Here is a 15,971-nt window from a genome sequence, read left to right on the forward strand (position 1 = left end):
TTATTTGGTAATTGTTCGAAATTTGAAAATTTGCGCAGATTCTAAAATTCCCCCAAAAGTATGCACCATTTATCGATCGATTTCATAAACAACCAGCGCCTGGAAGTATGCAGCACTTTCCTGTATTGCAATTTCGCGAAGCTCTCGAAAGTATGCATAGATTTTTGTTGTCAATTGGTGCCAAGTTCGGTAAGTAAAACAACTTAAATTCAAGCGACAGACTTTTTTATTTGATACTTGTAACATTTGTTGTTAAATTATCATGCATATGTTTTGGATGTATGTATATTAAGTATAAATTAGTTAAGTTTTGTATGTGTATATACTCGTTTGTCTACATATTATGTATAATCGTAATTTGTAAATATCAAATAATCATTACGACATTATTATGTCGATATAAGCGCAATACTATTATTTCAGAACCGATATCATCATAAATTATGCCATTTGAGTAGAGTGCGGACTTCTAATTTGTGAAATTCGTAGCATCTTTCCAAATATATTGCTAATTAATATCAATTTGACGAGCAATTTGGCGCCGTCCACAGGCATTTGGATATTCATTTCGATTGCGAATTGGGCAACGCGATCTTATTTACAATTGTTACAATTAAATGGAATTTACATATCGCGTATGCATATGCGTACATACACAATATTCACGAGTAAATGTAATTAATTACAAGCGGGGCCCTGACGGCCTAATACAAATTACAAAAGTACAACAAAATAAAGTGCGAATTAAAAAAAAATGTAATAATATTAATATAGAACAAATGTAACAAACAAGCTCTCTACACATTGGCCAAACCGATGTAACTAAATAAGCTAATAATGGTAATGTATTTTTAGCTGACAAAAACAAATTATATGCGAGCCAAGTTTGGAATTATTACATACGATTTAAAAATTATGCATAATATTTATATAATATGGTACACAAGTTAAACGAAATCACAAACAAGCGCTCACAACAATCAAAATCAAATCAAGAAAAATCTGCACCCTAAACGTTAAATATTGTGGGGCCAACTTATGCAGCTAGAACAGCAAATAAGCTTATAATAGTAAATAACAAAAACACAGACATACGCACACACTCTCTCACACACTCATACACAGGCACACATAAACTCACACAAACTAATTAGAAAACTAAACAGATTTAAGCGAATGAATAGCCCTTCATAGCCTTGAGCCAGTTTAGCCCGTTTAGCTGCTACTACAAATACAATAATGTCAACAATATGTATTACGATATTGTGCACATTTTCTTAAGATCGCCCTCCGTCTCATCCACATCCAGTTGAAGCGAGGCATCTTGGGACAGCGAGCGTCCCTCGATGTTAGGCAAATATGGCTCATAGTCAAGACCCTGTCGCTCATAGAACAGCAAATAAGCGGCGCTGGGATCAATGTTTGGCTTATGAGATATCTCGCGACAGGAGCTATCATTGTAACAATACCAGGAACCAGTTGTGTTGGATGCATAGGAAATGTAGTGACCGCCATTCAGCATGCCCGAGTGCGACTGCAAAAAAGGAAACATTCATTGACATCATGTAGATATATTAACTATTCTAAGACATACCACCACGGCGTATAGCTTGTACTTGGGATCGAACTCATCAACATCCGCTTTGAGCTTATGCTGATGATAGTCCTCGAATTCGCCATCGACTATTGGCGTCTTTGTGAGGCTGGTGGAGATGAGGCGTTGCCGTCTGGCCGAATTACTTGATTTGCTCTGGCGCAGCACATTGCCAGGAGCTATCGGCGTTTCCTTTGTAGCAGCAATGGCGGGTGCTTCGCTTGATGGCATTGGCTTATCATTGGGTACCACATTGTCACCGGCATCGACTTCATCCAGTTCGCTAACAATTTCATTGCTTGGCAAATCTTTTTGCAGCTCGAGCAGCTCTTTGTGCCGCAGTATTGTTTCTTGCGGCACCGAGGCCAGATAAGGCGTTGGATCAAAGTCGTCGAACGGAAAGTGCACCACCTTCTGTGACTTCACCCACTTGCCGTTAACGCAATTGAAACGCTTCAAATGCACAATCTAAAAAAAGAAGTCACATGAGTGGTATGTGGCAATGAATGGCAGGCAATTAACTCACCAGAATGGGTGGCAATTTCCATATCTGCAGCTTCTTGGTCGCGGGCTTTTTGCCCTTGCAGTGGCTGCAGTGATACCACTGTTCCAGTTTCTCCTCGGAGGTAAAGGCGCGTAGGCAATGATTTAGATCAACGGGTTCCACTTGCTCTCGCCGGCAAATGGAAATAGTCTCGTGATCAACCCACAGCTGAGCAAGAAAACACATATAATATTAAGTATACAATGTGTAAAAGGTTTAAAGATATTTACTCACCCGTTCCAAGGTGCTTTGGTAGCGTAAATGCAGCGCAGTTGGATCCCAGTCAATGGCAATGGTGAAGTCTTCAAAATATTTTGTAGTTGGCGTATAAGAAAGCGATGCCGTGTACTCCGGTGCACGTTTCGCTTCCAGATTTGGTAACGATGGGCATTTCACATTCATTTTTGGTGTTGCAGCGTTGTCTATAACAAAACGAAAGAGATTTATAAGTTGAGGATTTATGCTTGCTTAGCAGTTTACTCACTGGGCGTCGAGTTGATGGGTGGCAGCGCACCCTGAAGCACGTACTCGTTGTTGCAACGAATTTCACAGCCGCGACAAAAACTCGACCAGGGACAAATAGCGCAGGTGAGACCATCCGCCTTAACGGCACGCAGCGTAAAAGGGAAATCATAGCCCAGACTGTCGTCGCTACAAAGGAAAGCATTGGGAGTATATTATATTGCTTTAATCTTGGTTATCTGTGCAGCTTACCAGTCAGCAGCATGATTTGCCTGTTCGGTGGTCGCTGGCAATGGACTCAGCAATCGGCTCACTTGCAGCCAGACGGCGCAATACAGATCCTTGTGTGTGCCGCCATCGCAGTTGGGTATCAGCAACGGCACACCAAACAAACTGGGTCGCGTTTTGTGGTAGGACAGAAAGTAGCTGTCGTGCCGTGTGATTTTGCGATGTACGGCGACCAGATACTTGCCCACCTTGTAGGGTTGCGAAGAGCGACGTGAGTAGACGCCGCTGCTCGTTTGATTACCGCTCGTGCTCTCCGGCTGTGAGGTGGTTATATGCTGCTCAGGCTCTTCGCCTTCCTCTTCAACAGCTCCATCTCCAACATCATCATCATCTACATCATCGTCCATATCCCTGTCTCGAGCTGTACTCAAGCTACTGGAGCGCTCATTGGGCACGCCCTCATCACTATTACTGCCATGACGACTCGTCAGAGCCAACTCTGCCACAGGCATTGGCTCAGTGAGCGAACTTTCCATGGAATTCTCACCCGAGTGATTCGTATACGATGGTGAACTGGTGTTGCTCTCTGTGTGCAGCAGCTTTGTGGATGAGATGCGTTTCTGCTGTGCTGCCGCATCGTCCATGAAATTGTTCTCTGGACTGCAGCTGAGGATCAGCGACTCCTGCATCAAAATGGCTCATTAGTAAATTACAATCTAAGTGCATTGGCTGTGTGTGTTTGTTATTTAGGTAGTGTATTTAAGCTCTTGGAAATTGAAACAATTAACAATTAAATCTACTCGCAAATAGGCAACATTTGTGTCAACTTCAAACTAGGATAAACGCTCAAAGTTCTACAATCATTTGAAATTATTGTGGGTGTTTAGAATTAGAATTAGAATTTAAGTATCTGCAAAATACGGGTACTATTTATGAACGCATATTAAAAAGTTGCAATATTCTTTTTAAATAATTGTGAACAGAATAATTATAGGTGGTTTCTAAGAAGGCAAATGAGTAAGAACAGTAAATGCAATATGCACAAAGCAGGGTGATTCATTTAACGCTCGTTAAAAATATTAAATATTAATCTGACTTGTGGTATCCCATTTTGATTAATGTTGCAGTCCTTATCGAAATGTCGGTAAAGAATGTTAAAAATAGGGCTCCACACTTCTAATTAATTCTAAATTAATAAATTCAATTTGATAAAGAATTAAAAGGAGTTCCAAAATTATTTTTGTCGTGTGATTTAGCACTAGATGCAAATACGACGAAATGTACAGTCTTTTTTATCATCTTGAAATATTATTTATCCAAAAATTTCATTCAAGAAAAAAATTATTTTAAATAATCCTCGAAACAAGTTTTAGTAATATTTATCAATACAAAATGTCCTATATCATGAAAGAAGTAGAAAACTAAAGAAATAAAGATAATTCTACAATTCTAATAATTTTATGAAAATATGAATTATTTCTCGGACTAATAACTAAATAACGTTGAAAGAAAAATCTATATTTTTGGTTGAATTTAATTAAAAATGTATTAGGTACTCGTTAAGAATGGTTAAAATTAATATTGAAAGAATTGTAAAATGCAAATTCTTCAACATAAAATAGATTCACTATACAAAGAAATATATTGAACAACACTAAAAGTAAAAAATTAATAATAGCATTCGATAAATATGGAAAATAGCCATGAATCACCCTTTTATGTACAATTTGAAAGCTATGACAAATGTCTAGACTCATTTGAGAGACTAATCTGTACCATGACGAGATAAAATGTACAAATAAATGGTACAGACGAAATTAAATGAACAAATTAGAAATTGCAAATTCGATGAACGAACGATAACCGATAGAGATAGGTGGTAAAGTTGAGAATTGTTTGAAAGCAAGAAATGTACAATAGTTACTAGAGTATTTATGTATTAAAAGAAGGCCAGCATCAAAGTAAATGTGTGTATTAGTAATTATATATAGAGAGAGTATCAAAGAGCAGTATAGAAATTACGATAAATTACATAAATTACGAGAGAATTAGAGATTTTTAGACTAGAATAGGAATAATAGCATAAGTAGATATTCGAATTTTACGGTGCGTATACGAAATCAAAGAACAATTACAGGGGTTGGTGGTGGTGGTGTGGGTGTGGAGTTGGGTGTAAACATTAGGTAGGTAGCCCACAAACCAAACAGATTTAACATATTGGTATTTAATATATGTAGATTTCGACAAAGGCGAAAAACGGCATTAGGCGAAAACGTTTGCCGGAATGTGCCGCTGAATAATAACAAAAGTTTCGTTATGTGAAAAATTCGTTTTCTTTGATTCTTTGAATGGATTCTGACTCTTCGGGTCGTCGCTGGAGCGAGTTTATCCTAGGCAATTGAGGGAAATATTCGAAATTGAATTTGGGGAAACAGCAAATTTCCCCAGGATATTTGAAAAAGAATCTAACATATTAAATACGTGTATATGTTAATATAGTTTAGAAGCCATACCTTGAAGCAAAAAAGACTGTGGGGCATGCACTCTCTTTTTCCAAAGCACCGGCTTACCTTTCCGGCATCATCTGGCTGCAGTTCGTGCACTTGGCCAGCTTGGCTGCTGTTGATGTGGTTGCTTTGGTATTTGGCCAACTGTTCCTGATCCGCATCTGCGGCCGTCTCCTGACTGTCGCCCAGATGCCCATTGCAAATGGCACGCGACGACAATGTGCGATTCGATGTTTGCAGCGTGCTAAGCGACGACAGCGAATCCTGCGCAGTAATCAATGCTGCTAATGGTAAAACAATTTAATTCACTATTGACAAGAGCTTAGGTAAACTGTAACTTACCTGAACTACGCTGTATATCCTTGAGACCCTGTTCAATATGCATGCTAAGCGCTGAATTGGAGCGTGTTCTCGTGCTGCTTTGCTCGGGCAACTGATACACATACAGCTCCTTGGCACTCTGCGTGCGCAACTTATCCTCATCGGCCAGCAGCTGACGTATCTGCGAGTTCCACAGCTCACACACCAGCATAAAGCTCGGTTGTAGCTGGCACAACGTGGACAGCTTATGCTTCAAGTCGCCGTATTTACACTCCGAGTTGAGACGCAGTCCATACTTGATGGGCACGCTGCCATCCAATAGAATTACTGCAAGGCAAGAGGACAATATTGTACCAAATGAGTGATCATATTTATAGTCAAGCGCTTACCAAGAACTTCCAGATACACATAATTCTCTACGGGCAGCGGCAGACTGAGCAGGCTGAAGGGATCGAAGCGTACCGACTCGTGGCCACAACTCAGGCAACTGACTTTCGACTTGAGCTGACCGTAGAACAGATCTATTATAATGGATTGATTGCGCGCATGATGCTGTGACCACGCCTCGGCAGCGACGATTTTATCGGGCCTGCCATTTGAGTCCTTCAATTCACTATATGGCTTCTCCATGACTCGATTTAGATCCTCGTGCAGCGCATCCAGCAACCACTCCAGCAACTCTTGTGAATCGTGCTGACCACCGCCGGCAAACTGCGGCGCATGTTTGTTCACACAGAAGCGTAGCTTAAGCGGCGCCACAGAACGCGTGGTGGCCGTCCACACTTCCTTCAGCAGCTCCGCATAGCGCATAGCCAGTTGACCGCGTGTGCCCAACTTATTGGCCGCATTTAGTTCAAAGCGATGCATTTGACGGTGGAAATACTGCGCCAACGGCTGTGTATTGAAGAGCACTTGTAGCGCTGCATTCATGAAGCACGTGTTCCCGAGATTATGCAGCCCTGTGGCACCCGGGGCATGCACAGACATGATGGAGGTGCGAGTCATGCGACGACGATCGTTGGGACCGCTGCCGACGCTTTGGGCACTGGCGAGGGAGCCAAGCTCCTCGGGCCACGTCAAATCCTTATTGCGTATCTCGAGCAGCAGCTGATCGTTGTCGCGTATGAGCAGCTCCTTCAGGCACATGGTATCCTCCTCCAGCAGTATGGCACTATTATCCAGCGTGGCCGCCGATGGTGGCACATGCCACAGACGTATATCCTCCGGCTTAAGACGCAGCTGGTCGCACAGAAACTCGCCCACCTGACGCACCGTGGCCAGGCGACTAAAGGCCGCCGTATAGGCCAAGTAACGCTTGGGTGGCTGCAGCACACTGCTGGCTGCAATCGCTGCATAGCCGCCACCAGAGGCCAACACTCCATAGCCACCGCTGGTCGTGGAGCCCCAGCTACTCAGCTGCGAACCAGCAGCAGCGCCTGTGGGTGCTGTCTGCGCTTGATGCAGCAGTATGCGCAGATTGAGTGGATACAGCTCCAGCTCCACCTCCGAGTTGGGTGGTTGTATCACCTGACAGAGCAAATAAACAGCTTAAGAAGATTGTATCATTAAGAAATTTGCAATCGAGACTCACCTGTCGTGGCAGCGGCAGATTGTCGCCGTACCAACGATTCAGCGCCTTCCACAGCGACTTGGGCACCAGCTCAAAGTCATGACTCTGCACAAGAGGCGTGTCCCGTTTCAGATGTCCGCCCTCGCCGGTGAGCGTGCGTATATTGCGATGCTGATTCACGGTGATCAGATTGCTATTATCGATGGGACCAGGTCGCTGTTGGCCACAGTGGCGACCAGCGGAGATGCCGCTGCTACCGGAGGCCGAGCCCAGCGAGTAGCTGTCGTGCTGCTCCAGACTGTGGGTATTGAAACTCTCATCACAGACGAGCGCCTCGTCGACGGCGCTCCGCTGACTGGCCGAGCGTTTGCAGTATTCGCAAGTGTGCGCCGTATGCTGTGTGTACTGCATCCAATTAAGCCACCAGTCGCGTGATATTAGATACCAGAACTGACCCACACGATAGGGACGTCGCTCCTCGCGTTGTAGCCAACCGCGCACAATGTCGTACTCCATGTGCTTGCACTGCGGCCACAGGCCAAAGACAATGTGACAGAGCTCAAAGATGAGGTCCAGCAACGGTTGCATCAGCCTCAAGCCGCACTGCACATTCCACAGCATGAAATCCTCCGCAGTCAGTGAGACATTGTCCCGGGTAAGCGTGCTGGGCACGCCATCTGGACTGCGCCGCTGAGCGAACTCCAGCAGATCGCTGATGACATGCTGCTTGGTCAGTTCCTTACTGTTGTGTGTCGCGATTCTCTTTGGCCACAAACAGCAGCACATTGATCATCTGCAGCGTCTCCTCGTGGTTCAACACACCATCGCGATCGACATCAAAGATCTTGAAGCAGACTGCAAAGGATAAAACAGTTGAGATAATGATTTGCTTGCTCTTGAATCTACTTACAGCGAGTGCGTTCCACTCCAGGACCTCGACAAGCGGCGCTAACACCGCAGCACAGCTCTTTAAAGTCAATGTGGCCATCGCGATTCTCGTCAAAGGCATTGAATAGTCCTGCCAGTGCATTCTTTGGTATGGGCGGACTGATGAGCGGACCCAGAAACTGCAAATCGATTTGACCATTCTGCGAGGTGTTCTTCAAACGCCAAAACTCTTTTTCCAAGTCGCCAATATCCTGTCAAGCAATACAAAACAATATTAGTATAATATACGGCACTATACTACATTAATGACTAATTGGAGGTGGCGCTTTTAAGCACTTATGTTTCAGTTCAACCTAATTCTTAAATCTAATCTAATCAACGTTAGACACACGACAAAGCTCAGCACTTTACAAAGTTTAAATAATGAATAATGCGCGACATGTGATTGTTGATAAAAATTGCGTTTACAAGTTCAGGAAATTGATAGAGGGCAATTAATAAAGTTATTGTCATGAAAATATCGCTATTAGTTTAATTAAAATGCCAGTTATTTCATAGTTATTTTAATCAAAATTGATTGTTGAAAATGTGGTTTGACTAGTCATAGGAATTACGAATGTAGCGAAGTAGATATAAAAGTAGTATTGGAGTTTGATAAAGGAAATTCTAAAAATATAATGCGATTAAGCGCTAATTGAGATTAGTGCTTTTTATTTTCTGATAGAAATTCTGTGTGAAAATCTAAAACCAGTTAGACAAAAAGACAACTAACTTGAAAAGGTTATATGACTTTTGTAGTTAAGCTTTTAAAAAAGAATTCTTCTGTCTGCTTTTTACATAATCAATTAATATAACCTTAGCTCTTATAAAGTGCTTTGTAATCAATTATACAAACAATGGCAGACTACTGTAGACACTCAAAATCAATGTACTATTCTTTCAGCTATTCTCGCCAGCTGCTCACCTTCTCCTCAAGATGCGTTACTCCCGCCAAGCTCTGGTAAAACGTAGGCGTCTCCAGCTCTGATGTGAGGCTGACACAGTTGTCGGCTAACAGCCAATTGGACAACACTGTGGCATTACGATGCTTGATTATCCAGTCCTGAAACTGCTCAAAGTTGGCGCGTTCGCTCTGAGCAAAAAGCGAAACGCTTTCGAAAGGCGCCAAACTGACATTACGCACATACTCCGACTTGATGATGTAGGTGCCCGCATCATTGCAGTACAAATTCCACAGAAATCTAATGGATGCGAATATAATTGTTAATAAATGTTGGTAAAAATTTAATGTACTTCATTTGCTCACTTGGTTTTCTCCTCCTGAGTGCCGCCTGTGATTAGCACCAAGCCGCAGAGCAGATCCTTGAAGGAAATGCCGCGCTGTGTGCCACCACAGGCGGCATATAACATGTCCGTGATCTTAGGCGGCACTCCCTCGCACAGCACATCCTGCTGGAATGCATTTCGACTGAGGTAGAGCCGACCCACGCCTGCTGATTTCTTGAAGGCATCTTTGAGGCGTCTCAGCTCGGCATCGCTAACTGTTAATTGATTAATTGTGAATATTAGTTTCGGATCGGTTTCAATTTAAAAATAGATTTGTATAAATCATTGGGTTTAACCAAAAATATGATGATCGATCTGGGGGAAGTCCAAACACGATTTACAATCTTGCCATTTCGCACCCACCGCGCAGCTCAGACAGCTAATGGGAAGCTTGTGACGTTGTCTATCGAACAAGTACAGTGGGTAATGCTTATATGCAATTGCGAATTTGTCCTTCTAATTCAACTTCCTCATTATATTTTGGTTGTTTTAAAAGACCACAAGTAAGCTAGTTATTAAAGGCAAGACTAGCTGTTAATATGCATTTTCCTATTAGCCGAGAAAAGACATTGGTTTCGTTTCCATTAAAGTGATCATGAATATTTAATTTAAGTAGTTAACATATAAACAGTATTTGCAGTTCTAAACCAATAGTTAAGCCATAGCCAATTAGCATTAGAAATGCCTACAGCACTAAAGAACATAAACATAAATTGAATTTGTCAAAATAATAGCGACATTTTGGGATTTAACTGTGCTATTTTCTATGGAAACTAATCTAGCGATAAGAGCGACGAGTCTAGCAGGGGAAATGTGTACTTAATGTTTGTTCTGTTCTTTTCGTATTCTAGTTGGACAATCTAAAAAGATTACAAATTGTTTCATTTGTTTGTTCATGCATTAACGACATTCTTATTAGAAACCAATTACACTGTCTGGCTATGCTTATTGGCTAAATAATTCTCTTGTTGTCTGTCGTCTGTTAAGTTGCTGAGTCATGCGCTGCATGCAATTCTGCGTAACGTGAAATGTGTTTGTGCAATTTACTACGTTACGTTAGGGCCAAAACGTAAATCACGTAATCAATTAACTGTCAATTTTAAACGGCAGTCGGTTGGTAGCTGGCAGGGGCTGGGGTACAGGTTAAACATACCAGCAATTCATAATCACAAATTGAGCATGAAAAAGCAATACGGAATAATTTCTGAGATTGCAAAGAATTGTTGTTATTATTATGCGACGTCACGCGACAAAACGGAATTTCGTTGCACACTTATTGTTGTTGGTTTTGACTCGCTTGCCCGTGGTTTGTTTTTATTATTAATTTTCTATCTGCATTGGACTTTTATGGTTTGCCCGTAGCACCTGTAGAGACAGGGAGAGGAGAAGGTGAAGGGGCAAGGCAATGTGTGCAATGCCATTGCGAAATGCTACTGGACTTTTGCATGCGCTTTTTGTGTAAGAAGCAAACCGGTCGTCGTCACCCAACGTCGCGGTTGCTTGCCAAGCTCACCTGGGTAACAGGTACAAATATAGACGAGGCATCTTATCAGCAAACACTCGTTATTTTCTTTGCCTTCGCGGTTGGTCATAAAATCGCAACAACAACAGTAGCGCGAGATGAAATGCCGATGCAAAGCAAACGCAAATATGAGACAAGGAAACGGAAACAGCAACAACAAAGCAAAATCAAGCGATAGAAGAAGCAAAAACCCCTTTTTGCAGACGTCATGCTAAGTTCATTAGAAGGAGTAATAACAACAGCAACAGTGTTCGGTTGCACGTTTTGTTGTCTCCTCTTTGTTTCGTCGCGACGAAAAATTCCCGCCCCCGACGCAACCACTAGACAACGAAATATCGGCGGCTGCTGAGCTTTTCTATTGTGACGTCACTGCGACGGCTGCGACGACGCAAATACTCATACACTTGCACTGACACTGACACACGCACATGCAAGTGTGCTGAAATTTGCACACAATAACCGAAAAAAGCGAAAAGAACGAGAAAAGAATAAACTCTCTGACCAGCAATAAAAAAATGAAATAGGCAATGGGAATTGGAAACAACAACAGAATCGATAAAGCGCAATTACACCTGTAGTGGTGCATACAACTACTACTACTATTATTGTATTGTTTTTGTTCTAGAACCTGACGCGAGTATCGTCGTATGACCCATTTTATTTTCATTTGTCGTGCTACGGATGCCCCCAGCAAAAGTGGCAATGGCTGCTGCTTGGACTTGAAGGTTAAACACTTACCTCGTTTGACTGCATCCTCATAACTGATGCAAGCATGCTTGGATTCTTTTGTACCCATTATTTGGGTGGGCGACGACGGCAAATTCTTCAAGTGCTGCTGGCGTCGTCTTCGTCGTCTTGTGACTTCACTTCTTTGCTCACATTTGTTTATGTTTTTGTTTTGTTACAGTTGCCTTGAGGCCAAAATCACAGTCACCAAGTAATATATGCATGCAAATGCAAATTTTCTTGTATTTTGATTTGTAAATAAACTTGATTCTTTGTCACACTTTCATTGCTTTTACACAAAGTTTTGCTCGCGTTCGCTTATATTTTTTTTTAACTATCAGTGACCAGTGTGACCACGTTTGGCACCGCAAAAAATACTGCTAGTTGGGCTCATTAGAAAAGTGAGCAGCTGTTTTTTCAGCTTCAAACAAAAACATCTGATTACTAACTAGTCAGCGCTTTGACGTTTTGCAGCACTTTTTATCGATAAATCGCATCGTTTAGCTGCGAGCATTTCACAGCACTGCAAAACGAACGAACCAATTTATTGTACGGGCGTAATTAGAAAGCAATAATTAAGCGAAATTTTTACGTGTAACCAACAACAACACACCATACCATACAATTGCACGAGTGTAGCACGTACAATTGAAAAAAGAACGCGCGTTCCTTTTGTGATTTGCAATTTATAGTGTTTAAAAGTACGTCGCCATTTTTTTGACAGGCTCGAATCGACGACGACACACACAAAAGAAAACCAGAGTCAGAGCTGAAAACGAAAACGAAAAAAAACTGTGCGTGCTTGCTTGCGTGTGTTTGTTTGTGTCTGATGTGTGGTTACGTCTATGAATTTTTTATACATACCTAGCTACAAATAAAGCTATATACTGCAGTAGCAGCTGTATAGAGTAACTTAATCGCCGACATTAGCATTAGTATTAAATAAAATTAGAATTGTGTGTAATAATAATCGAAAACCACTGATTACCAACCACCGCCATATAACGACAGCAGAAGCAGTAGCAGCACTTATCGACGTGGACACGATAAGGCCAAAAGGAGAAATAGTTGTTGGAAGAGTGAGAGAACAACGAGTGCTGAGGAGGAACTCAAAGTATACGGATACTAAACTGCATCTGGCACAAAACAAAAAAGCACGACTGTGATTCATATCCACTACAATGGCTAAAACGTACGATTACCTGTTCAAATTGCTGCTAATCGGTGATTCTGGTGTTGGCAAGACCTGCATATTGTTTCGATTCTCAGAGGATGCGTTCAATACGACGTTTATATCCACAATAGGTGAGATTATCAGTTATCACTATCCTTAATTCATAAAACAACGAAAGAACGCCACCCAACAAGAACAACAACAACTAGGCAACCAGAGAGAGCGAGAGAGTGGAAACATTTCAAAGTGCATACATCATCACCACACAACAGTCATCCTCAGTAATCAACATTGCTGGCTCTCCCTCTATCTTGCTCTCTCCATCTCTCTCTTACGCTCTGTAAATTTTTTTAATTAATTATGACGCCGCCGGGCAGCAATCGCAATCGGAATCCATACACACACACTTATACAATGTTCATGCTCTCAATCTCGTCTCTTGGCTCAGCTGTAAGCACCACACTTACACACACATACATAGATATGTGACTCATTTTTAATGCTCTTTTTGCTGGCTCTCTGCAATGATTGGTATTTGTCATATTTACTGTTGTTGTTGCGTCTAAGACAAGGATGAAGTAAAAAAGAGGCATCAAAAATATAGTTGAAGTTTGGCACTACAAAATACACGCTTCTAATAAAACTGTCCATGCAGTTGAGAGATAAGTCGAGATAAGCAAATGTAGCTAGTGTCATTGAACTATAATCGACAGTTCCTCAAGATGATGATAGTTGATAAGTTGCGCAGTTGTTTGTTTGGTCTCTATCAGCAGCTAACCGCATCAAGAAGATACACAACACACAACCCACAACAAATAAGTTGTTTGCCACGAGCACAAGCACGAGCTGGGCAATTTGTCTATTTATACATTTGGCACATTTCCCTGCACTAATTCCAATTTGGGTTATTTACTTAACGACGACAACGATCCGGATCCGAATCAATTGCGTATTTCTCAACAACAGATGTCTCTGCGCTCTGTCGCTCTTTTCTTTGTTGTTGTTTTTGCCAAATATTATCTAAATACATTTGTTGTTTTTCTTTTTTTTATGTAAACTTATCACGTGTTTTTCCCCTAGCTGCTCTTTTATCTAATATATTCTGTTTTATTCACAGGTATCGATTTTAAAATTAGAACAATTGAATTGGATAACAAGAAAATTAAATTGCAAATATGGTAAGTAAGAAAATGATAAAATTCCAAACTAATTGTATAAATATAAATTTAATTTAATCTTAGGGACACTGCCGGCCAGGAGCGTTTCCGGACAATCACCACGGCATATTACAGAGGTGCCATGGGCATTATGCTTGTCTATGACATAACGCAGGAGAAATCATTTGAAAATATTAAAAATTGGATACGAAATATCGAAGAAAATGCCGCCGCTGATGTCGAGAAAATGCTGCTGGGCAACAAATGTGAACTGAACGACAAGAGACAGGTGAGCTGTCCAATAATCTCTGCGAGGAATAAATGATAATTAGCAATTCATTTTACGTAGGTTTCAAAGGAACGTGGGGAACAACTGGCCATTGAGTATGGGATCAAATTCATGGAGACGTCCGCGAAAGCAAGCATCAATGTTGAAGAGGCATTCCTCACGCTCGCCAGCGACATTAAAGCGAAAACAGAAAAGCGAATGGCAAGTTTTTCCTAGCAGCTATTACTTTGTAAATTTTATGTTTTTAATTAAACATTTGCTTACGATTGTAGGAGGCAAACAATCCACCCAAGGGAGGTCATCAGCTGAAACTGACAGAGATTCGAACAAAGGACAGTTGGCTGTCCAGATGCAGTCTGCTTTGACGTGGCAATGTGCGTGTGGCACTGATGCGGCATGGTGGTAATAATTATGATAATGTATGTGGTAGTAGTTTTCTTAACTCCTGTTAAGTCCCGAAACAAAAACGTTCAACACAACATCAACATCAACAAACGCGAGCAAACTCCCTCTGAATATGCGAGAATAATGAATGAATAATATTAATAATAATAATAGAGTACAGCTATTAATTTGTATTTGCTATACTGAGAACATGGCCAGCAACAGAAAACGTGTACGAAATATGCATACGAAAATACTTATACATACAATATTCATTTAAAGGTTTAAACAAATTAACTGACACGACTATTGTGAAACTTAACCAGCCCGCCCGGCCCGCCTCTATTGCCCTGCCCCCCGCATCCGTACTTTACCCTGCTCTGATCGACCTCTCACTCTGTTTGTGGGAGGGAAATGCATATTTTCATTTTGAATTCTTTATTATGTATAATTTATATAAATTTCCTGTAGCACGAAATAAGCCGCCATGGTTGTTCGGAATTTGTAAAACAATGACATAACAATAAATTAAAATAAATTAGTAAATAAATATATATAGATATATTTTATATATATTTATTTTGATATGCGTATAATTTATATGCGATTTCGTTTATGAATTCATTCAGTCCATTTTCGAGTACACACAAACAGACACTCCTTTAATTCGTTTTGTAACGCAGTTTTTAGAGGCATACGCACAATAATCATGCATATTACATCATGATCAATCCATTTAGATATCGAAATAGTTGTCATATAGTCGCGGGTGCTTTTTCTCCATATAACATACATAGTACATATAATCCACAATCCAAACTCACATACAGGGCATTGTCAATAAACGAAGCGTTATAATCTAATGTAATACATGCGTATAATAATTAATACTAATTGCGTGATTAGAGGAAAGTGAATAACGAAATGCGCATTATGCAATACGAATACGAATAACAACAACAACATCATCAACAGCAGAAGAATCAGCAGCAGCAACAACAACAACAGCATCAACAAATGCAGAGCAGTAAAATACATATTGTGAAATTAATTGATAACTAAATCTAAAGGCATATTTGATATTAATTAATTAATTAATTATATATGTATGTACTTGTAATATTAATTATTAAACGTATACAATTTTATATAATAAATCATGTGCAAGAAAGCGTTCTTTATTACTTACGAAGTTTCGATAGATAATATTTTTAGTTTTGATGTCATGACTATTAATAACACTTAAGATTATGAACTTACTTTTGCCATTCATTTGCAT

The 15,971-nt window shown here is 40.8% G+C and overlaps 2 protein-coding genes across 3 annotated transcripts; one reads left to right on the forward strand and one right to left on the reverse strand.

Moving 5' to 3' along the window:
* Positions 1-208: 208 nt before the first annotated feature.
* LOC117571791 (ubiquitin carboxyl-terminal hydrolase 32) lies at positions 209-12,066 on the reverse strand. The gene is given in 15 exon segments (XM_034254150.2): positions 209-1,534; positions 1,595-2,062; positions 2,121-2,306; positions 2,373-2,560; positions 2,623-2,789; positions 2,853-3,511; positions 5,399-5,616; positions 5,678-5,983; positions 6,046-7,183; positions 7,248-7,968; positions 7,970-8,081; positions 8,137-8,365; positions 9,079-9,355; positions 9,421-9,655; positions 11,701-12,066. Coding segments are annotated over 15 exon segments (5,241 nt in total). The 5' UTR covers positions 11,759-12,066; the 3' UTR covers positions 209-1,255.
* A 92-nt stretch (positions 12,067-12,158) lies between these two features.
* Positions 12,159-15,863, forward strand: LOC117571819 (ras-related protein Rab-8A). 2 transcript variants are annotated; one of them, XM_034254191.2, is made up of 6 exons: positions 12,159-12,237; positions 12,700-12,993; positions 13,980-14,040; positions 14,104-14,308; positions 14,369-14,509; positions 14,581-15,863. In XM_034254191.2, exons 2-6 carry the CDS (start codon positions 12,870-12,872, stop codon positions 14,671-14,673), a joined length of 624 nt encoding a protein of 207 aa, XP_034110082.1. In that variant the 5' UTR covers positions 12,159-12,237; positions 12,700-12,869; the 3' UTR covers positions 14,674-15,863. The 2 variants fall into 2 exon arrangements, with proteins under 2 accessions (XP_034110082.1, XP_034110081.1); XM_034254190.2 differs by lacking the exon at positions 12,159-12,237 and having other exon boundaries at positions 12,246-12,993.
* The last annotated feature ends 108 nt before the right edge of the window (positions 15,864-15,971 follow it).

The sequence above is a fragment of the Drosophila albomicans genome, chromosome 3 (genome assembly GCF_009650485.2).
Source record: "Drosophila albomicans strain 15112-1751.03 chromosome 3, ASM965048v2, whole genome shotgun sequence".
NCBI classification, from domain to species: Eukaryota; Metazoa; Arthropoda; class Insecta; order Diptera; family Drosophilidae; genus Drosophila; species Drosophila albomicans.